Source organism: Anoplopoma fimbria, chromosome 21 (genome assembly GCF_027596085.1).
Source record: "Anoplopoma fimbria isolate UVic2021 breed Golden Eagle Sablefish chromosome 21, Afim_UVic_2022, whole genome shotgun sequence".
Classification (NCBI taxonomy): domain Eukaryota; kingdom Metazoa; phylum Chordata; class Actinopteri; order Perciformes; family Anoplopomatidae; genus Anoplopoma; species Anoplopoma fimbria.
Window position 1 is genome coordinate 9,054,603 of NC_072469.1, and position 23,647 is coordinate 9,078,249.

Consider the following 23,647-nt stretch of genomic DNA (forward strand, 5'->3'; position numbering starts at 1 on the left):
GTAAATAATTGAGGCGTATTCCCCCTCTATAACTGTAGCTTCCCTGCTTAGCTTTTTTTTGCAGTTTCTGGGTCTCACCAATATTTGGTTATTCTAATGTAGAATTACAAAGCATAGAAATAAATATATATATATATATATATATATATATATATAGAGAGAGAGAGAGAGAGAGAGAGAGAGAGAGAGAGAGAGAATACATTGCAATGTGTGTGTGTGTGTGTGTGTGTGTGTGTTATAATTAATGGTTGATGCTGCATGTAGCCCATGTGCAAGAACACAATGATCCTCAGGGGTTGAGATCAAATATCAAAATGACATGCAAACATAGGTTTTTACATCATGAGCAAGAGAACCATCGTTTCCAAGTCAAAATATCTCTATTTTAATATTTTATGTCCACTTTTTGCTTCTGATTACATTTTTAAGAGGGCTTTTCCAGCTAACTCAGCAGGAAACATATACATGTCCAAAGCTGAATCCATGCAGCATTGTAATATATGAATGGTACAAATGATGCATCATGTCACTGGGTCTGTGAAGCATCAGTGCTGTCAAGTTTATCTCAGTGATGCAAGCTGCTTCTGTTCTGCTAAATCGAACAAACAATTCCCTGAAGAGTTGATAGAGGATGAGATTTCTGCAGAAACATAATGCAGCTTCATGTCACCATTCATTATTGCTAATATGATACAGACCCATGATATTTGACAGCAATTTTTGAAGCTGCAATGGCATAACCTTTCCTGGTTGGGATCTATAATGAGGTGTTTGGTGACACCTGCTGTCTCAAAGCATGAAGTAACGTTTTTTTATAGAGAGTGAATTTACGTAGATCCTACTATATGATATGTGTGAGCTGTCGTTATATCTTCTCTTCAGTGGGTAAACCCCACACCTAATGCTGAGACTTAATCATTATAATCATGCATACAACCCAATAGAGGAAAATAATTGAATTCTGCAAGTTTATCTTGAGCATCTTTTTTTATAAATAATTGAATAGTTTTGTCCATCCATAAAAATCAGAAACATAATTGAATTAAAATCTATATAAAGAGAAGAAACATAAAACAATGAGAGAGCTGAATCAAACATGGCTCACTCATTTACACCAAACAAAAGTCAAACCTACACATAAGAAAGGCGGGTTTTTAAAATGAGACACAAGGCAAAAAGGCTTAAATGGTAAATGCCTGAGATTATAAAAAAATCTTTTTCACATGTACTCATCTCAAACTCAAAAATAAAAACATTCACCCCAAATAAAAACCACATGATGGATCTGTGTGAACTCCAGCGCAAACTTTCTTTTTCTAACAGCGTTTCCTACTATTCAGCAGTTGATAATAGTGAGAGAGACCAGACAAAACATATTATATAATAGAATATTTTTCACCTTTGGCCTTTTAGTGCAAAAGGCTCAACTAAGGCTTCATCCTGCTTGATGTTGAGACAGTATGCCTAAATTAAAGAGTACATTCATATTGTATTAACCATCACCCTGTCAACAGATTATCTCTCTAAAATGTGCAATTCAGCATGCAGCAATGGCAGCTGGATATAATTGAACTGAAAAAATATACCAGTGATGCAACTAACAATCATAAGGAAGCATTATGTATCCTAATTTGCTCTGAATCCCCTCTAATGCAACTAGCATCAGATATGAGTTGAAAAGGTTTCTTATACTCTTTCTAACCATCTGATGCAGCAGTCTCAGCCGTCTCTTCCTCCATAATATTCACTGAGCTTGAGGGCTCAGAACTAGTATTTTGCACCTCTGGGATACTCGTGTCACTCAGGTTGTCTGTAGTGACTTCAAGGCCTGCGAGGTCATCCAGAGTCTCTCTGCTCAGAGAAGTGTGAGTGATCCGGTCAATGATATCCTCCTGCTCAGTCTCCTGGATGTCTGATTCTTCTTCCCTCTCTGGGGATGGAGGTCTTTGGTCAAAAGATGAGGTATCTGTAAAAAAAAAAATACATACATAAACAAGCAGTTAAAGGACAGTTACACCTGAGGATACTTATAAAACCTTGACATCGTTTTAAAAAATACGCTGCTATTGCTGTTTTAGCTGTTTTGCACACACATTCATATTTATATAATTTGTGAGAACTATCATTAAGTGCCATAAGTAGAAAAATAATTGACCAACTGACTCATTAAATGAACCCAGACATGCAAGACGTGCAAACAAAAGCTGGCTTTAAATATTTTTTTTTTTTTTTTCTTCCAAGCAGGGTGGCATTGAAAAAATGCTGCACAATTCAATCAGTTGTAGCGGGTGTAGAGGTACTTACCCAAGCTACACTGATCACCAGAATCGTCTCCATAATTAGCAAACATGGAGCTCTGGCCCATGTCATTGGGAGAAACTGTGTCTGACAAGTCTGGAGTCATCGCTTCGGGTATGTTGGAAATATCTGCAAATCATACATTTTATGAAAACACATCAACTAAATAAGACTATGAAAACAATTGAATGCTTTTTAAAATATGGTTACCTAAGTCCACAGCTCGCTGAGTAGACGAGGGTACATTCATGTCCTGCACAGTTCCTTTGATTTGATAATTCAAATCTATTTCACTGACGCTAGAGGGGCTACATGCATCTACTGAAGGCACCTGCTAAGAGAGAACTTGTGTTTTAGATTATGGGAAAAAAAACTACGTCTCCACCAAGGAACATTTAAGAAAAGAAAGATGTGATAACACGTACCTCAGTGTGCTCGCTTGCAACCAGCTCTTCACTGCTGTCAATCACAGTGGATTGCGTGTTGGGCAGAGATGGACGAGTTGGGATTCTGTGCAAGTAGCCGTAGCCAATGCCACAACCTAAGCTAAAATTCAAGACAAACAAAACAAGGGTATGACTATAAATGCTTGTGTAAGTACATATACTACAGGTGACATGATAAGGAACGATTACAGCTATTCAAAGACATAAAACCTACCTTCCCTCTCCTCCCCATGCTCCATTTGGAGTCACCACTACTTCTCTGCATTGGTCAGTCTGTGTGTTGTACACCAGCAGCTTCAGAGGTTTCCCTTCATTGGCTTCAATCAAAGAAAAGAAATCCTCTGACTGCAACGCAAAAAGAAAGGAATTTCTAAGATGTTGCACTGTATTTTGTTCATGAAGATTTGTAACTTATTATAACCATTTATATGGATTAAACATAATAAAAAACAAGCTTACATCTTGCAACACCTGGTCAGCTCCCACAATGAAGTCATCGTGAGCAATAAGGCAGGCCAATGCTGCAGGAGAATTGGCTTCCACATCCTGAAAAAGGTAAAGCTGCTTATGAAGGCATTTATATTTAAAATTACAATATGTGTATTTATGTGGGAAAATAACAAACCACCATTTTCCATTTGGTGGGAACAAATTAGGAGATACCAATCCTAAAAGTATACCACTTTTTTAAAGGTCAGAATACCCTGGCACATTGTCTATTTTCCTGACTTAAAAGAAAATAATAAAAAAGGAAAATGTGCTGGCTACAGTGCTGGCTAGAACAATAAACTGTTTATACCAGGCCAGCAACAGTTAAACAGAGAAGTTAAAGAATAGCCCGTATCAAGGCTAGACTTGACTTACCAGGACGTGCCAAACGTTCTCATTGGCTCCTTCGAAGCTGCAGTAGCGGACACTAGCGCCCAGTAGACCCTGACCACCCCACATGTTACTGGGTATGACCTCCAGCTCCCTCACCCGCTGTGTTTTAGAGTTGTACACTTCAAGTTTGACTGCTTTCTCCACATTGGCTTTCAGAAGATCTTTCAGCAAGTCACTTTCTTTATTCTGGAGAAACAGGAGAAATGTGGACTTTTTCTTGCTGTGTCAGCGCAAGGACGGCGAACCAGTTTTCATGTAAAAGAACTTGAATTGAGATTAAAGCAGAACATGTGGCCCAGGTTGTAATTCAGGCCTGATGCTTAAATGTTATTGTTTGGGACCAAAGAAATGCTGTCAATCGGTGTTTGCAGTAAAAACACAGCACAGAAGCACACATCAATGTTCATTTAAAACAGTCCAAAATGAGTTAAAGAGACAAGACCAAAACAAAGAAGTTAATCTTTGGTGTCCCGTTAAATAGTATATAAAACTGCAACTTCAATTAAAGTATACAAACATCTCGGATACATAGCTATTTGGGCGCATGTTGCAACAGGATCCCTCTGAAGCTGAGTTTCATAAAAAAATAAAAGACGAAACTGACCTTTTCACATAAACGGTTGACAACATTTCTTACATCAACATCCACTGTGCAAAATTCAAAGTGCACTTTCTCTGATTTGATTGCAGTCGTTAAAATGCTACTTCTAAACTCATTTAGTCCTCATTGCCATCTAGCTAGAGAGAGCTGTTCCAAATACAATAACCTAAGTACCTCATTAACTGTAAAATCAAACACATTGTTGTTAACGCCCCTAATGGTGTATGCCTGTCTGTGCTTCATAACTAGTACTGTAAATAGTGTGCACTAGGGTCCGTCATAGCATACACAGGGGCCCCACTTGTAATAAGTGCACATGCCAAAACATATTATATAAGTGATTTAAAGCTTTATCCTGGGTTGCATAACACAGTACCAGTCAAAAGTTTGGACACACCTTCTCATTCAACTACTTTGAAGAATCTAAAATATAAAACATATTCTGGTTCGTTGAGCATTTGTTTGTTTACCACATAATTCCATATGTGTTCCTTCATAGTTTGGATGTCTTCAATATTAATCTACAATGTAGAAAAAAAGAAAAAAAAGAAAAAAAAAGAAAAACCATTGAATGAGAAGGTGTGTCCAAACTTTTGACTGGTACTGTACTTAAGCATCACAGAAGTCTACTCACAAGTCGTGTATTTCCTATGGAGAGAATGAAGTCAAAGAAGGGCTCCAGACCGGCCCTCAGAGCTGGGGAGTCCTCTTGAACCTGAAATATGATACAAACACACATGAGTCTTGGCCCATGGATGTACTGCTGATTTGACATAAAGGGTACCATGTTATAGTCGCCCCCGTGTGGCAACTAAAGATATTGCAGTGGCCAGAATTCCTTTCGCCTCCTTTTCGAGACATCACACCATTGTTGATAGGTTGATATGCAACTGTGAACTGTGTCATTTATCATGAGGCAACTTAGCATCAAGTTCTGTTCAAAGACCAGCTTCTGAACAATTAAAGTGTAATTAAAGCAAATGTAAATAGTAGTCTGGGTGAGTGCCAAGTGCCACCTCATCATGGGCGGACACCATTGGATGTTTTAGGAGTTACTACACATGCAGTTTAGCCTGCCAATTAAAAACTAGTGACTGTGTTTATTCATACATAACTGCAGCACCATTTAGTGCAGGACTAACATAGACTAGTAAGCTAAAATGTCAAATAATGAGCTGTACCATGAGGGTTAACCTGAGTCTGCTGCTGGCTAACCTTCACCACCATACGTACCCCGTGGACATGATAGCCACTGTAAGTCCCCCCGTCCGAGAAAAACGAGCTCTGCGGCAGCCCCATTGCCCCTCAACAGTTGTTTGCTGAGTAATAAAAGAAACCGACTTTAATGCCACTGAGGTAGAGCGATGTTAGAAGTCATTACTTAAGGCTATACAGGCTGATTTAAAGCTAGCTAGCGCCAGCAGCCGCTTCAGAGCTAGGCAAGGCTAATCAATAAAGATGGCGGAAAAGTCGAACCCGTAGTGAGATGGATCGCCGTGACGATGTCAAGCATTCGGCGTTCGATTAGCCGTCCTTAGCTGAGTTTTCCCAAGCGGTTGCCCGGCAACGGAGAACGCTATTGTTAAATGATTCATGACTGATCTCCCATGTTATAGTAATAGAAATGTCTCCTGGTCTTATTCTAGCACAAAAGAAAGTCAGCATTTTACAGCTACATTACAATAAATGTATTTTCTTTCTTTTAAATTACTTCTTAAAACACATTTTTACAGATTGGCTTTTTTTGTTTCATTTTCATTTGGTCTTGGTATTTTATCTTATATTTGTTTACTATATTTTACCAATATCACTTGATTTTATTTATTTCATTATTTCATTATTTCATTATTTTATTTATTTTATTTATTTTATTTATTTTATTTATTTTATTTATTTTATTTGTTTATTTGATTGTTTCTTGTTTCTGATTTGTTTCTTATGCACTGTTTTGCTGGCTTGTCTGTCGAAGCACTTTGTAAACCTTGTTTTTAAAAGGTGCTATATAAATAAAGTTATTATTATTATTATAAATAATTAAATGTTTTAATTTAGATAGATGAAGGAATACTGATTGCCCCCCTCGTCCTGACAGAGAACGTACAGTACCAGTCAAAAGTTTGGACACACCTTCTCATTCAATGGTTTTTCTTTATTTTTATTTTTTATTTTTTCCACATTGTAGATTAATATTGAAGACATCCAAACTATGAAGGAACACATATGGAATTATGTGGTAAACAAACAAATGCTCAACAAACCAGAATATGTTTTATATTTTAGATTCTTCAAAGTCGTTGAATGAGAAGATGTGTCCAAACTTTTGACTGGTACTGTATGTGTTATGCAACCCAGGATAAAGCTTTAAATCACTTATATAATCCCAAAGAACATGCAAAACAGAGTGTCATATTAATAACAACAATGATGATAATAATCTTTGCATTTTAACAGATTATATTTGATCTTTTGAAATTATATCTCCAGAAATGTCGGTATGTATCTGCCCTTTTAAATGGACATAGTTATTTATGTTTGTAGGAGGCCTGTGGATTACACATCTGAATCTTCCACTGAAATCTGTTTGTTTTTAACTTTATTAGTGTTTGATAAAGTCATATATTTTTAGCGCGTGTGGAACTTTTTTTATATTAAGTGGTTGTGGATCAGTTTGAACAGTTATCTGTAGGAAAATGTGTGTTTGCTTTTTATGGTTGAATTTGGCTGTGTGTGAATGCATCTGGTCTTTTCTCACTATGATAAGAGATATGCGAACTTGTTTTTAAAGTTTCCTAAATAATTAAGTAGTTATATAACAAAACCACCAGTTAAAGTAGATTTTGAGATATTTAAATGGTTGCCGACCACTTTTACATAAACATTTTTCCCATGTGTTCCCCATTCCTCACTACAACATAACATATTGCCAACTCAATCTGGAATTATCTGCAAGGATTGCTGATGTTGGCAGGTAATGAAATGGTTGCATAATACTTTCTGAAGGTCTTTCAATCTCAAATTGATATAAATAGTTGAAAGCAAACTATCTGGTCCTCACTGCTCCAACATGATTTGGCTTGTGGCTTTTCTGTCCTGTATTGGTAAGTTTTTTAAAGAAATATACAGACACACTTTTCAATAGACATTTTCAGTGCTATTAGTGTCACCAATGGACTCTCTGTTCATGCTCATGTGTGTACCAAAGGGCTGATTTGTGCTGAAACACCCTTCAACCACAATGTGCACAATGAGAGGGTCATAGGAGGCCATGATGCCAAACCCAACACCTGGAGATGGCAGGTTAATATGCACTTTAAAAACAAAAACAATTTCCTTTACAGTGTTTCTTTACAATTATGGTGTTTTTTGTACCAATATGATACAGTACATTTTTTATTATTCCTTATTGATTAAATAGGCTCAGGATTGAGCTGCTATACCTCACGATACAGAGGTATTACGTGTATTTGTTCTCTGTTTTCTCTCAGGCTTCTCTCCAGTATGATTCATACAATGACGGTTCATACTACCACATGTGTGGAGGCACTATCATTGATAGTTTCTACGTTATGACTGCGGCTCACTGTATCTTAAGGTTGGGTTTTTGACTGTCCTTATTGACATCAATACAAATTCAGTGCACTAAATAGCCAGGAACAAATCCTGCCTATCCTGTTATGCCTATTCTTTGTCTGCTGGATACATGATGAGTAAGCAAAATGTGTCTTTGTTTCTTACTTTCCTATCAGCATGGATGCTAGTCAGTACCGTGTGGCGGTGGGTGAGTATAACCTGTATGAGTATGACGGCAGCGAGCAATTCATCCGTGTGGAAATGATTTCTGTCCATCCTGGCTGGACCGGAGACCTTGCCATAGGGTAAAGTAAAAACAAGTCAGACCACTATAGCCTTTTAAAAAGACAGCAGCGGCCCAAGGGGATCATTTCAGGGACATCATCACTAGTATTCACATTAACAACTGGGAGCAATCCTGAATTAACACTTTCCCTCAACTTTGGCCTCAGGGCTTCAATGCTTTCCACAAGTAGATGGGCAAAAAAACTGTACTACACTATCTCCTCCTCTTTTGTTTTATGTCGATCAGAAATGATATTGCTCTTTTGAAACTGGCTAACCCTGTGTACGACAACGGCTACGTGGCCATCGCCAATCTTCCCAGGCCTGGCGAGATGCTACCTCATGGGTTCACCTGTTACATCACCGGCTGGGGACTTATGGACTGTAAGAAGGCACTCATACTACTATACTACTGAATATGCTAGAAAAAATATTTAGTATGTCCCAATACATAGTATGTGCAGCACAGGATGTCCTACTGCATCTGGTGGGTTTTTTGTAGTATGCAAGCCAGCATGCTTTTCTTGTTATTCTGACCCACAATCCTCTATGCAGCGGATATATGAGCATGAGGGTCAAAGTTCAAAAGAATAAACATACTTTGTTAGGTCAGCTGCAGTATGTACTAAAAAGTAAAGAGAAAAAAAGGATTAAATTTGTCCCATGCACATTACTTATGTGCAACTAACAAAAAAAAGATTCATACACTCCTTTTTCTCTTCTTTTTAAAGATTCGGGTAGCGTGCCAGCCATCCTGCAGGTGGCTCCCATCCCTGTGGTGGAGCATGCGGTCTGCTCCCGGCATGACTGGTGGGGCAACATTGCTCTGAGAACTATGGTGTGTGCCGGAGGGGATGGAGTCATATCAGGTTGCCAGGTAAAGCAAACATATGTGTGCATACTTTTTTTGACCACACAAGTGTTTTTTGTATTAAATTTCCTTTTAATCTTATCTTTTCCCTGTAATTTAAAGTTAAACTTTAAGTGACTCAAATGGTGTTGGCGGTGATCCTGCACTTGTGGCAACTCATTGATCATTCTGACAACAATGCTACCCAGTAGATCTCTGGCTAAATAAAAGCTGCATCAGGCTGAGTAAGAGGTAATGTCCCACTTCTCATCCCACGGTCTTCAAGCTGGACCCTCTGTTCTTGTGTCTGTTCTTGTTGCTACCTGTCCCAGGGCGACTCCGGAGGTCCCCTGAACTGTTTCACAGACGGAGCCTGGAGAGTCCACGGTGTTGTCAGTTACGGTCCATCCGGCATGTGCAACCAAGTCAACAGACCCACAGTCTTCACCAGAGTCTCTTCCTTCCATGACTGGATTTTTTCAGTGAGCCTCCTGCTACCTCTATGGCGTGATTCTGACTAATGTTACCATTTCATCTGCATATTTTAGTTGTCTGACTTTTATTTTCTTTGTATGTTTTCTTTTTTTAGATCACACGATAGATGACAGTGTATCCTGTCAAATGGAAAGTGGGAAATAAAAATCTATTTGCATCTCAGTCATGTGTTTACGTGCAGTAAATGTTTTCTTGTAGTTCTTTATTTAACCAAAGGGTGGCAACAGTGGTTTATGTTTAGACTAAATTCCATGCTTACTTTACTATATAGTAACCTACTTTGCTTACAACCAGTCTACAAATGGGGCCACATTTAAAGGGCCACAGTTGAAGGGTTACTGGGCCAACAGAAGAAGAAATGGTGTTAATCCTGATTTTCTAACCTCCCAATCTGAAACCCCAGTGAATGAAACATTGTTAACGGTGTTTTGATGGATGATTAAGAACAACGACCAAAGGGTCTGGACTTCAGGTTAAGGCTTGAGTAGCAAAGCAGCATGGAGATAAAGCCTTTTTTTAGTGTAGTCAGATCAAAGAAAACCCAAACGAATTCTCGTAAGATCTACCTAAAGACTTAACAAGAGCCACATTTTCTTAATGGTGGCCAAATGTGCGCTATATGCAGTCGCTGGCTGGACAGTTCTGTTTTGTCTGGGATTTCTGGCCATATGTTTGTGGTGGTAGTCATGCAGGAGACTTCAGCATGACATCACACAAAGTGTTTTTCTCTGAACCATGGAGACCAAAAGCCACAGATGAATTCTAGTGGTTTACACAAACAAATCCAAAAGAATGTCAATGCATTGAGCCTGAACAGTGTACAGCCTCTATTGTTATAGAAAATATACAGATTTTAGTAGGCAAGAACATGAAACCACTGAACATGTTTTCAGTTAGGAAGTCTACATAAAACATGCACATGATAAATCAAAGACAGAGACTGTTTTAGCACATTTACTTATCCTCTTAAATGCACTAAGGTTTCACTGTAATAAATCAGCATAGGACAAACAACAGCATTTAGAAAATGTTTTTTTTTATTATTATTTGGAGGGACAGGCTGTCAAAATGGCTTAGATGAAAGAAACTGTTTTTTTGAACAGTAGGTTAAAGTGTGAATATGTAAAAAATAAAGCAGCTTTGTTTGCTCTGCAGGACCATTCAAGCAGAAATATGTACAACACAAAAGGCAAAAAAGTAAGACACGTTCTTTGAAAATAATGTTTAAAAAAAGCTGTACTGTAATACATTACATTGATAAACACTCACTGTTGCCATTTCTTCATGAGAATTGATGTTTTATACAAGAGAAACAAATGTTTGCTTGCAAAAATCAGTGCCCTCTTCTTGGCATAAGAACATATATCGGATGGATTTCAAAGTTATTAAAAAGGCAAAAAGCGAATAATACATTTCCAACGTGCACTCAGCACTTTTTCAAAGTATACAATTAATCAGAACAAGTTTTAACAAACAGGACCTGCATGCATAATTTCTAAAGGGTCCAGAAAGGCTGTTGAAACAGCGGTAGAAAGGGTGAGATATGTACATCAACTCTCTAGTGTCCTCAACTGTTCACACTGGTGACAGAATCACCTTTGAAAGGTCTTGTTCTATTATGAATGAGGCAACGCTTCATTTTGTTAGGGTTTGCATGTGCAATAAAAATTGTATAATATATGCAGTTTTTATGCACAAGAACCCTTTACATGTGATATTTAGTACATAATGTAACCCAAGTCACAGACTTCCAAGAAATTCAGAATACAATCAAATTGATCTTTGCAATTTACTTAGTTTTAGTGGCATTTCTAAGATATCTAACCATAAGACTGCCTATGAAAAATACTTCAGAATGCTAGAGAGCGATAACCTTCATAAGTATACATTTCTCTATAATTCATATATATCAAAGGTTGTCCCAGATTCAAAATTACTCATTTTGCTTTCTTAATAAAATATTTAATTTGTCAGTGATTAGAATTCTTTTTTCAACCTACATAAATTAGTTACAAAATATTAGTGTAATTTTCTATGGTTACATTATAGGCAGCGATACAATAGACCCATAATTTAGTTTCAGTGATTAGGGAGATTCCACAGTTTTCAGTCCAAAGCTTAAATGGAAGCACTCTGCACACACCATTGGCAGGCATGGCTCCCCTGATAAGCAGGCACATCCAGTAAACTTCACAACACCCCATTTTATTGCCAAAATGTCTTAAATTAAATAGCTAATGAAATGATGATGTAATAAGTTATTTAAAAAATGTTAAATGTAAAAGAGAATAGATATTAAATACTTTCCAATGGACTTGTGGACCCATTTCCAATAGCAATGACTTAATGTGAAATGGAAGAGAAAAAAAAAGGAAGGAAGATTGCACTTTTAGGTGAAAATATCAAACCACAGTGCTTCTTGAGTGAAAGTCGGCTTTTATCTGAAATAAATAGAATAAAATCATAAAAGAAATAATTTAAAACAAAAGCAATAAAGACAATAAAAGCTACAGCTTTAAATGGTATGAGCATTATTTCTAGTTACCCAGCTCATAAATAAGAAACTCCATAATTTAGCGTTTAACTGTTGAATCGATCCCATACAACCACAACAATGCCTATTCATACATAACTATTTTCACAGATAAAGTGCTGATCGAGGAGCTTTTAGAGGGATTTTTTTTGTACCATATAAGACCCTTGGGAGAGATCTGGTGGAGAAGGAGTCCACTAGCTTCAGGATTCAACACAGGGAGGACCCTTTACTCAAGTCATCTGGGTGTGAGCCCAAAGGGAAAACGTGAACAGGACTTTGTTGTGATTTGACTAGGGTTTCATATGAAGGCCATCACAGCAATGGTCACCATACATTGCCTCCAAAAGCTAGAAAGCTAGAAAAAATTCCCTGAGGTTCACATTCAGCTGTGTTGAGATTCCCAACCTGGCCCCTTTTAAGGTTTGATTCCTGTTTAGCATATGGTTGCTGATCTTGGTTTGGTTAAAAGAGCTTTCTTAGGAACTGAGAGCCATCATTGGTTTCTATAGGCCTGGTCAAATTGATCTCTGTTTTGCATCTTTTCACTTTTAACACTAGCTGCCATCTCACACAGCGATAATCCCAAACTGCTTTTCTAACATTTTGAAGGCAAGTCTGGAATTTGAACATTTATTAGGCAAGAGGGGAAATCACAGCTTCCTCCAAATATCACGTTGACATTGACTTCTTATGTGCATGTGTTCGGTTCCCCTCCAAAACTCCTATCTTTTTTTTTTTCTTGCACTGTCCACACATTGTCACGTTTTTTTGTCAAACTTTCACAGACTCCATCACAGACAATTTCATGGCTTCCTCCAACAGCTGATTGTCTGTAAATGTGGCGGGGGGTTCTGGGACGGATTCTGAAAGGCCAATCAGCGACTCCAGGAGGCAGGTCCCGGGGTCGCTCGCCGGAGGGAGGCTGGGGTAACTAGGAAACTGAAACTGAAAAAAGTTGTCCATGTGTTCGTACTCCTTGAGGGAGTTGTAGAGCGAGCTGGGCCCCAAGCAGGGGAAACCGTCGAAGAACTCCAGGTCTGACTCAGAGGAAAGGCTCAGGTCCATGTTGTAGCTCGCCGAGCGGTCGACGGTTGGCGAGGGCGTGCGTGGCACACTACTGCTGTGGAACAGGCCGTTTCCCTGGTTGGCGTTCTCGTCCAAAAGTTCTGAGATAGTTGTTGCTCGATTGTCTGTGTGGTCGTCCAAGAGTGCGGCGTCTATATTGTCATTCTCGTCAGCAAAGTCCACCATGCTAAAGCTGCTAAAAGCCTCCGTGCATGGCTGCTGTTGTTCTTGCCGTTGATCTGGACAGCAAACACCTTTACAGTCCCCAGCGTCCCTGCTACTTCGTGAGCCGTTCTCTGGGTCGCTGAAACTCAAAATGCGGCTCAGGCCTTTCTCGTCCACATCCAGCTGGGTGCGATGCTCACACTGGCGCTCGCCTGCCTCAGAGTCCTCACTCTGACCAGAATAGTCTGATAAGTCCGTCATGTCGCTGCTGCAACTGTTCTCTCCAGCCGCCGTTAGTTCTGAACTAAAGGGGAAGGAGGGCACTGCTGGCAAGGTGGATGTGTTCTCCTCCTCCTCCTCTGTGCTCGACTGCTCCTCCAGCCTCTTCTCCAGCTCCAGCTTCATGATGGTATGGATGTAATGCGTCTGTACCCTAGTGGAGTTGAACTCAATGCGACCTTCGGTGTTCCCGCAGCCGTCCTTTGTACAGCCACAAGGGAAGGAGGAATGATCCATCTGTGGGAGGTAGAAGGAAGGAGTTAAATTACTTGTTGAATACACATAAGAAGTCCCAATTGTATTGTGATGTGGAGCTTATATTGTCGAACCGCAGTTTAAGGTCTGTTTGTCTTACCTGACATTTGATGCCGGCCAGGCTGCAGCTACATGTCTCGGGCTCGCAAAAGCCCTGGCAGTCGCAACCACAGTTCTCCCTGGAGATCCTCAGGTCATGCAGCTGCCTCTTCTCCTCTTTGTCGATCTTCTTCACACCGGCTTCTTTGAGCAGTGCGTAGCGGCGCTTAGGCGGGTAAGGCTGGAGGAAATAGCCCTCGTCCAAGTTGGCCCCACTGATGTCGATGTCCTGCTCAGGGATGTCGTCCACCGTTAGGCGCTCCGCCTCCTCATTCTCTTGGGTTCCATTGTTAGTCAGCTGTAGGGATATCAAATAAGTGATTATTGCATTGAAATTGTGTGTCAGAATCTAGGGATTCTTTTACAAATGATCTGATACACTTGAGGGCAACTTTGCTCACCTTCAATTTGAGAGCCTCCAGCTTTTCCTCCCTGAGTCTGTTGAGGAATTTTTCCCTTCGTAAGATCCGCTGCTCCTCAGCAAACTCAGCAAGAGTATACGTGCGGAGCACGCTGTGGCGCTGCATCATGCCCAGAGTGCATCCTCCACGACTGGGAACACTGGTGAAGCCTTGGCACCGAGGGAAGAAGAAAACTGTCACCTGGTCAAAGGTCACATTGCCCCGTCGTGCTCTCTTGGATTTCTTAAGGATGGATGTTGCTGTAGATGGAGAAAGAATAGATTTAGAATACATCTTGTGCAAGAAGGGGTGTTTTAAACAGACACTTTTTAGTGCATTCTTTTGAACAGCATCAATTGCTTTTATGTGCCTCTAGATGGCATACTGTCACTCTGTGTGAAGTCTTAAAGTGTGTGCAAACCCTGCTGAACATACTGTAAAAGGACACCCCTCTGATTCATTGCCCTATCCTCAACCAAGCCTTATCATGTACCCAATTAAAAGACACTGCTAACAAGAGTTCAACACGCTTTACATCCTGTAAAGTGAAACTTAAACTAAGGAGAAACCACTCGGCCTCGTTTCTACCCATCCTGCTGTACGACAGAAACCACCCAGCCCTGGAATTTCCCTGTGGTGGCCAACACAGAGGAGGAAGCAGAGCTGCCAGGATCACAAATGGGCGAGTAAATGCTCGGGGCTTCCGGAAGAGGTGGAGGATGGAAGTGTAGCTCTCAGGACAGGAATAAAAAAAACTGGTCTCCCTGCAAGCTGACAATCCCAACAAATGTCCCAGAAACTGAGGAGTCAAAGGTCCTTTCTCTGTTAAAAACATTCAGGGCTCAAAAGCAACCAGCAATCTTTTCATTCTCAGACAAGTACAATAAAACCATATGGGAATCAAAGTGAAACCATATGTGGCGACAATTATACAAGCTTTATTGTAAATTACACCGCCTCTGCTGAGGAATATTAAACACGACTTTTGAGCCTTTAAGACAAGCAACTTTTTCCGCGACAGATTTTACTTTGGATCACAGAAAAGGATGCTAATACTACCATATGTTGAGCTTTACACCTTGTGGTGAGGAATTCTTTGTAGATTCGTCAGCCATGGAGCTCTCCTGGAGACACACCCTGAACTACTGCCCTCACATGGTAAAATCAGTGTACTTTGTGCAATAATTAAAGCTCAGAGGAAGAAAACCTTTTACCCCAATGCAGGTACAGACAATAGCCTTACTATGTCATCTAAATCTGCCGCTAGGGGTAATACAGATGAAACGAACTCCCATCCATCAAATCCAGTCAGGCTTATAACACCAGAAGGAGACAAATGACACCTTCTCCGCTCCCTCTAAATGGGATAGCTTTGCTGGCTGGCGCTGGCGCCCCCCTTCACCTCACAATGGCAGGCAACTTTCTGTCCAACACAAACACCGGATTGTATTGGTTTGCACAATCTGCTTCTCTAGATGTGTCTGCAGGCCTTCCTTTCCTTTCTTGATTGTCCTTCCCCCTCTTTTTCTGGATCCCTTCACCCAGCCTCTTTCAGCACCTGTGCTGGGTGCATGCCCGGGTTTCAGACAAGGCTCTGTGTGTTCCCAGCCTTGGCAACCGGCCACGCTTCTCCTCCTGGCTCCATGCCCCGCCTTCCTGGAAACCACACAACTGTTTGCCCTTCTCCCCTACAATCCCTCTCCAACCCGGCCGGTCCCCTAAAGGCCAGCAGACGCACCCAGGTCCAGACAGAAACACCCTGAAGCTGCTTGACCCACATCTTTCATGGAAAGGTGAGGCTATGTCTGTCGACAAAGCTCTGGGAAGAAGGTGGAGACAGAGCCAAGGTGAGCAGCCACCGCATAATGCGATTAGCCATTTTGCAGCTTTAGGGCATAAAATCAAAAGGGGTATTCATTGCAGAAGTCTGAAATCATTTCTGTGAAATGTTTCATGGGCTGCCAGCTGCCTAAATTCCTTAACTCTCCCCAGTTTTTTATGGGTTTGTTATCAGAGCCTCCGCGGAGCAGTAAAGACAAGGCGAGAGAACGCATTAAAAAGCATGTACCATCAGCTCTTTCTATGATTTATTGTTGCTAGAAGAGAACACTCACTGTTGAAATTTGTTGCTGGGGAGCTGGGGTTGCTGGGAGTGGAATCCAGGGTGTCCGAGTAGCAGCTCTCCCCCTCCGAGTCCCAGCCTGAGCAGGCGGAGGAGAAGGAGGAGGGTGAGGAGTAGCACGGGTCCTCATCCACCTCCTGAAACTTCCTCTTGAGATGCCCACTCATGGCGTCAGCGCGAACAATCTGCAGGAGCGAGCAGAGGGAGTCGTTATTAGCAAATATATCACACTTTTTTAAACAGCTTTGAAGTATTTTCTTATGAATGTACAGTATCTGGTAATATAACACAACCAGAACTAATGAATAAACAATATCTGTATATTTCATGGAAGCCATCGTACACACACACAGGCCATTTACAGTGTTATTGGTACATTCAGGTCGTGTGCTCGGCCATGTGAGACCGCATGCATCCCAATCTCGTGCTGCACTCAGCTGAGAGTGGAAGTTAGCCATAGCACAGGAAGCAATCAATCAGGCCTATTCGCATAAGGCAACAATTACTGGAGCCTTCACCCTCTTCCAAATCCCATCAGCTCAGCAAATGCATTGATTAGAGAGAAGGACCAAGCACAGAGGTGACCAAATCATTCAGCCATAGACATTTAATTTCAATCATTCCCTTTAGGCAGCACTATCAAATAGGCAGGCCAAAGCCAGGGCAATTTGCCACTTGCCCTGTTTAATGTGTTCGCATGGCATTCATAGTAAATATGTACAGCTATGCATATTCAAGATGTTTTGTTATGCAACCGCTGTATGCATTCTTTCAGAGCTCCCGTGAGAGGGGCTGCTGGTTCAGCGATAAAAACAATCAATCCTTTGAGAAAGAGAGACAGGCAGGCAGACCGAGACAAAGAGAAAAAAATGATCATGAGGAGAGAGAATGCCATTCACCCTCTAATCTTCAAAAACCTTGCCTTATACCTGTAAAACCACTTCTACGCGCAAGCGCTGTTGAGATCTTTAAATGTTAAATGTTTCAGTCAATGAGTAATACTTTCATATTCCGCCAAATCAACCTCAGCATGTTCCAGGAAAAAGAAACCACTGACATGAAAAATGAACATGTTGAATGAGATGGAAGATTTACTGCTGGTGTGTTTTACGGTCGGGATATAAACACGTCACGTGGCTCTGACAAACAACAGACAATCTTTTGCACATCTTCTGGGAAGTGCGAGACGGCGACTGCCAGAAAACAAAGGTCATCATCATCGCAGTCCGGGGGCCGAGGCCCTGCTAACTTAAACAAGGAGGGACGGAGGAGTGGAGGGGAGGAAGGAAGTGAGAGGAGAAGGAAGACATGACTGGGCTCAACTCCAGCAAAGACACTCCTTAAAATAATGTGAAGTGGAATGGAAAAAGAAAAAGGGAGCTGTTACATTTTCCATAAAGAGATCATTTCACCATCAAACTGTTTCTTTGGAATAATGTATTTCTTATACATGTTTATAAAGGAACTGTCATTTTTGCTGTTTTGTCTGTTGCTTTTTTTGGCTTGATATAATTGCAGATTAGGGATATTTAAATTAGTTAAATTTAAATCCCAGATTTGTCAGTTATTAGCCCGACATGGCTCAGATACACAGACGCCGAGCTGTCCTGCCAACAGGCTAATTTGTCACCACTACTCCTTAGAGGACAGCTAAATGTGTCAGAGACAGGATACGTAAGTTTAACTCCATGTGTGACCTGAATGCCTTGTTTGTCTTATCAGGATGTTATGTAACCGTCAGCAATCGAAAGGCCTGAGCAGGTATGCAAGGAGGGACTCATTTTCGGCATGTAACAGGGAGCAATTATGCAAAACCGGTCCTGCCTTTTGACAAGGATAAAAGAGAAGTCAGAGCCAAGGGCAAGAGGCTGACACCTTTGAATAGGCAGAGGGGGCAGTTTTGCAGTTGTATAGGGGGCTGTTGTTATTGCTGCAGTCAGATATCGTTGTCCCCAGAGCACACATGATGAATGAATCACCTTGCAATAGGTCAAGCTGGCTCATACTGTCTCTGCAACAAACAAAAAAGGCATCCTTTACATTGTGACCACCTCAGCAATTCTTACATTCCCAAACCAATGAGAAAAGCCGGTCGCTCAATTCCAATCCGTCAATTTACTCAGGCAGGAAATAATCTCCAAATGCCTTTAGCCGCTGATAATATTATCGCATCATGGGATCTGCCTTGAAACAATTTAGAAACACCTGGGTGCAGCATCTGTTGCTTATCACTGATCAGACAACAAGTGTTTTAAACCCCACACCACAGCACACGCATCTCAGTGCGAAAAAAAAAAAGAAGAGGGGCACACATGGGGTTCACCTTGCATTTTTGCCATCACTCCCACCCCCCAATTCCCCGTAAAAAAAAACGAAAACAAAGCCGCAAGGCATCCTCAAGGGAGTGCATAGCGCCAGCTAAGCAAAGTCTTTTTAATTAAAAGCTGCAGCGAGGCAGAAGGGGAGGAGAGGGAGAGGGGTGGGGGGGGGTGTCAGAACTGGGTCATTGTCTCTTGACTGCAGTCTACCTGACACATTGATTTGTTAATCCTGTTCAATGGGCAGAAACAATGGCGAGAGGTTAATCCTGGCAAGGGGACGGCTTGTAGTCAATCTGGAGCTTCTCAGCCGCTGCACCCACAGAACAGGGCCAAAAGGAGCAGCGGATGGAACAAGGGACGTCAGGAGTAAAAAGACAACAGTCGTGCAATTACTCATATGCAAAAGGGTGGAGGGAGGGAGGGGGGGGGGGAGAACAAAGATAAAAGAGAGAAAAATCAAAGCAGGCTCCTCAAGAAGGCAGTTCCTGTGAATCTCTGCTCTGAACGCAGAATGGATGTGATCGGACAGCCGTGCCAGAGAGGGAGCACAGCGTGTTTTCAACGCACACTAAATTATGCATCACTGTCATTCCATCAACCACACACAGGCAGGCAGATAAAGGACGCATCCGCTGAGGTGCTCCCTAGCCAGTTGTCACAGAGTTGGGAGGATAAATCTCTGGCGATGGAGATTTGTCGCCAGAAGCACTACACAGCTCAAGTTAGATGCATAACTATGTCAGTCGAATAAGATTATCTCGATACATGCAGCTACAGGCTGTTAATACAAATTCAGAATCACAATTCATTCCCATTTTATCTGCAGACAGACCCTCACGTTATTATTAGAGGAATCCTAAATGATTCCAACTGGGGAGAATAGAACATTCAACAGCAAATATGCAAAAAACATTGCTACAACTAAACTTTAATTAAAAAAAAAAAAAAAGAGGATTCTAGGCTGGAACAATCCCTACCTTTTCCCAATGCAACAAACACAAGTTGACAAAAGACGTTCAATTTTCAAGAGATGTAATCAGAAGCACAAAAAAATACCAGGAAACCTATGAAGACTGAGGGAAATTTGTATGTCCAGGAAAATCTTTAAAAGCCTAATGGGGTCCAGCAGCATTTTTTAAAGTGACCTTGTCTGCCCCACCGCCCAACAGGACATGTCACAGTTGACTTTGCCCCCTTGCACTGCCTGTCCAGCCCCTTTGCAGCTGAGTGGGAGTGGAGCAACAAGGCGCAGTAAACTTAGCCAGCCCAGGGCATTTACATGGCACACTGGCAACACTGTGCAGTTCCTCAATGACTGACTGGCTGAGTTGAGTGCTCATAAAATGTGATAATGATGAACCTGGGAGTCTTCCTGTGTGTGTGTGTGTGTGTGTAGGAGCGTGTCTGGGCAGGCCGCACCCCCACCCCCCTCTAAGCTTCGTTTCTTAATGCATCTCTCACTTCCAGCCCTGTCACTGAGAAGACAGGGGTAATTGATCAGAGCCATCAAGGTGACGGCGGGCTTGATTCCAGCGCCTGCACAGCTGGGGAGGGGGGGAGGACACTGGATCGTTTCTTAAACTCAGCTGTTGCTCAGAAGCGCTCCACCTGCTGGAACAAAGCAGGGAGGGCTCCTGTTTTCTCCTCTATGAGCCTGTTGTTCTCACTGAAGCCCGATGCTCGCTGTGACTGTGCCACAGAAACATTCTGTTCATCGGCCCCGACCCGTGCACACACACACTCTGCTCCCAAAACGGAGAGAGAGGTAGTGGGAAGAAGGAGAGAGGATTGTACAAAACAAATAAATAATGTCATGTCTTCAAGCCACAGGAATTCCATTCTGGCAGCGCCACTCTCCCTGTAATAGTGGGAGAAGAACACAGGCTCTATCTAACCCAGATGTGTTTTCCACTGCTAACCACTGGAAAGTCCTACTCCCATAAGGCAGTAGTGCTAGCTACCTCTACTGGCCACACCTGCCAGGGTATTAGCTTGCACATGGACCTCACTTGCCCTCAGCTGTCATTAATCTGTTATGCAGGCATGCAGGAGTCAGACTGTGTACTGGGACTGATTTGGGTTAGTTTACTCCATTTGTAAACCAGAAAGAGGGCTGATTGTAAGTACACTGACTCCTGGGGAATATATATGAAGAACGAATGTATTAAAAGAAGTAAAAATATGTAGCTGGGATTTATTTTTCTTTAACATATTTGCATTGAGAAGAAAAGAAAAAAAGCAGAGATGAGAAAATCTCAAGAAAATCCCTTTGAAAAACAGCAAACATGCAACAAAGAATGTGTGTTTGTGTGTCTTTTTGTTTGTGTGGAGGTCGGCTCAGGGGTCGTGCCCCAGTCTGGGACACTTGCAGTATGGAATGCTGGGAGCGGACAAAGCAGATGGGAGCTCTCCAGCGCTGTGAGGGAGAACGTCAGCAGACTCCCTCCTACTCCCTCCTCCTCCTCCTCCTCCTCCTCCCCTCTCACGTCTCCAGGCACAAAAGCGTGGGGCCATCCTGCGTGACCAAAATATGGCAGGCACAGGCATCCTTGTCTGAACCCCAGCTCTGCTGCTGCAGCCTCTCGCCCAGCTGGTGGAGACAGACACTGAAAGTGTGTGCGAGCTTCCTGAGGTTGTGAAACGCACACTGCAGTGCACAGGAAGTGGCCATCCAGATCATCTATGCTGACAGCTGCAGGCTCCACATGGTTGGCCAGCACAGAGAATCATATGATGGAGATGAAGGGGAGTCAGGAGGTACGGATGGTAATTATCATAGTTGAAATTCAACCAAATATTGCAAAGACTCTGCGTCGCTTCATGTCATTCATGATTAAGACAACAAATTAATGTTTTTTTTTAAGAGGGCTCATGGTGTAAAATGTGAGCTAAATATTAAAATGAGAGGAGATAAAGAGTAATTCAACTGCACATTCCTGGGAAATGAATACTACATGAAATGCACAGCATCAAGGGCTATATAGTCCCTCTCTGTAAACAAAGGATCATTCAGCTCGCTGTAGCCTAATTCCAGAAAACATGATTCCAAAAAAGATCCGGATGAGGTCGCGCTAGAGACGATTACGTTGATTCAGTCGCTCTATCCAAATACAGACAGAGCCTGGCTCCATACTATAAAGAGCCTCAGATTATAGTGTCATTTCTAAATGATGCATTAATTGCAGCTTATAAAGAGAATAATCATTAAAAAAAGGTAAATAAACAAACAAACAGCAGGCGCACTCGCTGCTTTTCTAAATAATACATTTACACACAACATGTACTGGTTATGAAGGGGGAAAAAAAAAATCCATGTGCTGTTGAGGAGGAATCATTCAAACAATGAGGACACTCAACATTCCGTATCCACACACCAAATAAAAAAATAAATCATCAATAAAAAAATAAAAAAATAAATCAATCGTTAAATATAGCCGAACGTGCACGTCGCGAGGCCATGGCATGTGACCCGACCATTCCTCATGATTAATGCTAATTCTAATGACAGCAGGCTCCGTCAGTGTGTGTGTGTGTGTGTGTGTGTGTGTGTGTGTGTGTGTGTGTGTGTGTGTGTGTGTGTGTGTGTGTGTGTGTGTGTGTGTGCGCTCAGATGTAGTGCCTTCAGGAGTCGCTCTACTTACAAGAGGCGCACCAGCACCGCTGAGGTGAACAAGAACAACTCAATACACAAAGCCCACCTCATCAACAGTTCACACATTAATGAATCCACAGCCCAAACCACACCGCAATGTAAGAGCACCACACTCCTGCTGTGAAGTTCCCAAATACCTGATTTATTAAGCGATCGATCCATTTAAAAATCAATAAGTGGAATTGTTGGACTCTCGCCCAAATCAATAAATTGTTCTATCCCTTTGCGACCAGACTATGATCACTGTGTGTGTGTGTGTGTGTGTGTGTGTGTGTGTGTGTGTGTGTGTGTGTGTGTGTGTGTGTGTGTGAAACCAGCCGTGCAGCCCAATTAGTTCACTCACTTCAGCAAGCAGCCCGAACATGTCAATATTAACAATAAAAGCGTCAAGTTAAAACCACTAAAAGAAGTGTGTTTGAGGAGAAATCCAGCCAACACACCATCAAGATCCATCTGCTATAACATAGTGTAGATGTAAATGACTCCCGACAGAAAGATATAAAACAACATTCAAACTACTTGTCTCCCCTCCTCCGCTGAGGTTAAACACGTTAAAAAAAAAAAAAAAAAAGAAAAAAAAAAAAAAAAAAAAAAAAAAAGACGGTGTTCAATCAGGCAACATGCAGCTCTGTTCTGTGTCTACTCACCACCAATTCAAGTATCCGATCACCATTAGGGACACACACAAAAAACAGCGCTGGATAGACAGCCGATGGGATAATCCAAAAATGGCACAAATAAATACGGTGCTTATCCCCGCATATATAGACAGCTCTCGGTGCTATTGTCTGTGTCTCTCCGCCGCACGGGGCTCTCCGTACCAGCTGAAGAGCTTCCCTTGTCTGTAGCAGACTGCCGAGAAGCGCAGCCTTTTTCGTCAGTGGAAAACTCCCTCCTGGCGTCTGGTCTGACGCAGGCGGTGACACAGGGAGGCTGCCCACGCTGCTTCCTGCCCGTCCTCTTAATGTGACTGGGACCGTACCTGCATGAGGAAATACATATGGTCATCTATTGGATTGATATGATAATGATCATTTATAAGATGTTTTTAATAATTCAATAATCACCCCTCTGAGCCGTTAAAGAGCCTCTGGTGGTGAGTTTGTGAACATAGATGGATAGATAGATGGATAGATAGATAGATAGATAGATAGATAGATAGATAGATAGATAGATAGATAGATAGATAGATAGATAGATAGATAGATAGATAGATAGATAGATAGATAGATAGATAAGATAATTTGATATAAGAGACTAAATAAATAAAAACCTGAAAACTGAACCAAAACTATGACCATACTCCAACTACATACAAAACATAG

At 41.6% G+C, this 23,647-nt stretch overlaps 3 protein-coding genes across 4 annotated transcripts; 1 reads left to right on the forward strand and 2 right to left on the reverse strand.

Annotated features, from left to right (window-relative positions):
• Window positions 1–227: 227 nt before the first annotated feature.
• Window positions 228–5,715, reverse strand: LOC129110871 (Golgi reassembly-stacking protein 1-like). Of its 2 annotated transcripts, none has more exons than XM_054623125.1 (9): window positions 5,461–5,715; window positions 4,862–4,942; window positions 3,609–3,812; window positions 3,204–3,290; window positions 2,959–3,089; window positions 2,724–2,844; window positions 2,509–2,629; window positions 2,305–2,427; window positions 228–1,966 (listed from the first exon to the last, which is right to left on the reverse strand). In XM_054623125.1, the coding sequence occupies exons 1-9, from the start codon at window positions 5,524–5,526 to the stop codon at window positions 1,698–1,700; spliced, it is 1,203 nt and encodes a 400-aa protein (XP_054479100.1). In that variant the 5' UTR covers window positions 5,527–5,715; the 3' UTR covers window positions 228–1,697. The 2 variants fall into 2 exon arrangements, with proteins under 2 accessions (XP_054479100.1, XP_054479099.1); XM_054623124.1 differs by having other exon boundaries at window positions 2,509–2,632.
• A 1,563-nt stretch (window positions 5,716–7,278) lies between these two features.
• Window positions 7,279–9,589, forward strand: LOC129110734 (chymotrypsin-like elastase family member 2A). Its single transcript, XM_054622926.1, has 8 exons — window positions 7,279–7,325; window positions 7,430–7,524; window positions 7,713–7,819; window positions 7,974–8,102; window positions 8,330–8,466; window positions 8,814–8,959; window positions 9,265–9,414; window positions 9,522–9,589. The coding sequence occupies exons 1-8, from the start codon at window positions 7,292–7,294 to the stop codon at window positions 9,531–9,533; spliced, it is 810 nt and encodes a 269-aa protein (XP_054478901.1). The 5' UTR covers window positions 7,279–7,291; the 3' UTR covers window positions 9,534–9,589.
• Window positions 9,590–10,452: 863 nt separating this feature from the next.
• csrnp1b (cysteine-serine-rich nuclear protein 1b) lies at window positions 10,453–23,277 on the reverse strand. The gene is made up of 5 exons (XM_054622836.1): window positions 22,970–23,277; window positions 16,342–16,534; window positions 14,228–14,487; window positions 13,828–14,124; window positions 10,453–13,709 (listed from the first exon to the last, which is right to left on the reverse strand). Exons 2-5 carry the CDS (start codon window positions 16,514–16,516, stop codon window positions 12,735–12,737), a joined length of 1,707 nt encoding a protein of 568 aa, XP_054478811.1. The 5' UTR covers window positions 16,517–16,534; window positions 22,970–23,277; the 3' UTR covers window positions 10,453–12,734.
• Window positions 23,278–23,647: the final 370 nt, after the last annotated feature.

What these genes read in the sequence shown, in the direction of transcription:
- LOC129110871 (XM_054623124.1), bottom strand. Translation starts at nt 5,526, where the DNA reads ATGGGGCTGCCGCAGAGCTCGTTTTTCTCGGACGGGGGGACTTACAGT. An exon ending in CTGACCAGGTGTTGCAAGAT is followed by an intron (nt 3,090 to 3,203) that starts GTAAGCTTGTTT and finishes TTTGCGTTGCAG; the next exon opens with TCAGAGGATTTCTTTTCTTT. An exon ending in TTGCAAGCGAGCACACTGAG is followed by an intron (nt 2,633 to 2,723) that starts GTACGTGTTATC and finishes GTTCTCTCTTAG; the next exon opens with CAGGTGCCTTCAGTAGATGC.
- LOC129110734 (XM_054622926.1), top strand. Translation starts at nt 7,292, where the DNA reads ATGATTTGGCTTGTGGCTTTTCTGTCCTGTATTG. An exon ending in CCAACACCTGGAGATGGCAG is followed by an intron (nt 7,525 to 7,712) that starts GTTAATATGCAC and finishes GTTTTCTCTCAG; the next exon opens with GCTTCTCTCCAGTATGATTC. An exon ending in GAGTCATATCAGGTTGCCAG is followed by an intron (nt 8,960 to 9,264) that starts GTAAAGCAAACA and finishes TACCTGTCCCAG; the next exon opens with GGCGACTCCGGAGGTCCCCT.
- csrnp1b (XM_054622836.1), bottom strand. Translation starts at nt 16,516, where the DNA reads ATGAGTGGGCATCTCAAGAGGAAGTTTCAGGAGGTGGATGAGGACCCG. An exon ending in CCCAGCAACAAATTTCAACA is followed by an intron (nt 14,488 to 16,341) that starts GTGAGTGTTCTC and finishes CTCCATCTACAG; the next exon opens with CAACATCCATCCTTAAGAAA. An exon ending in TGGCCGGCATCAAATGTCAG is followed by an intron (nt 13,710 to 13,827) that starts GTAAGACAAACA and finishes TACCTCCCACAG; the next exon opens with ATGGATCATTCCTCCTTCCC.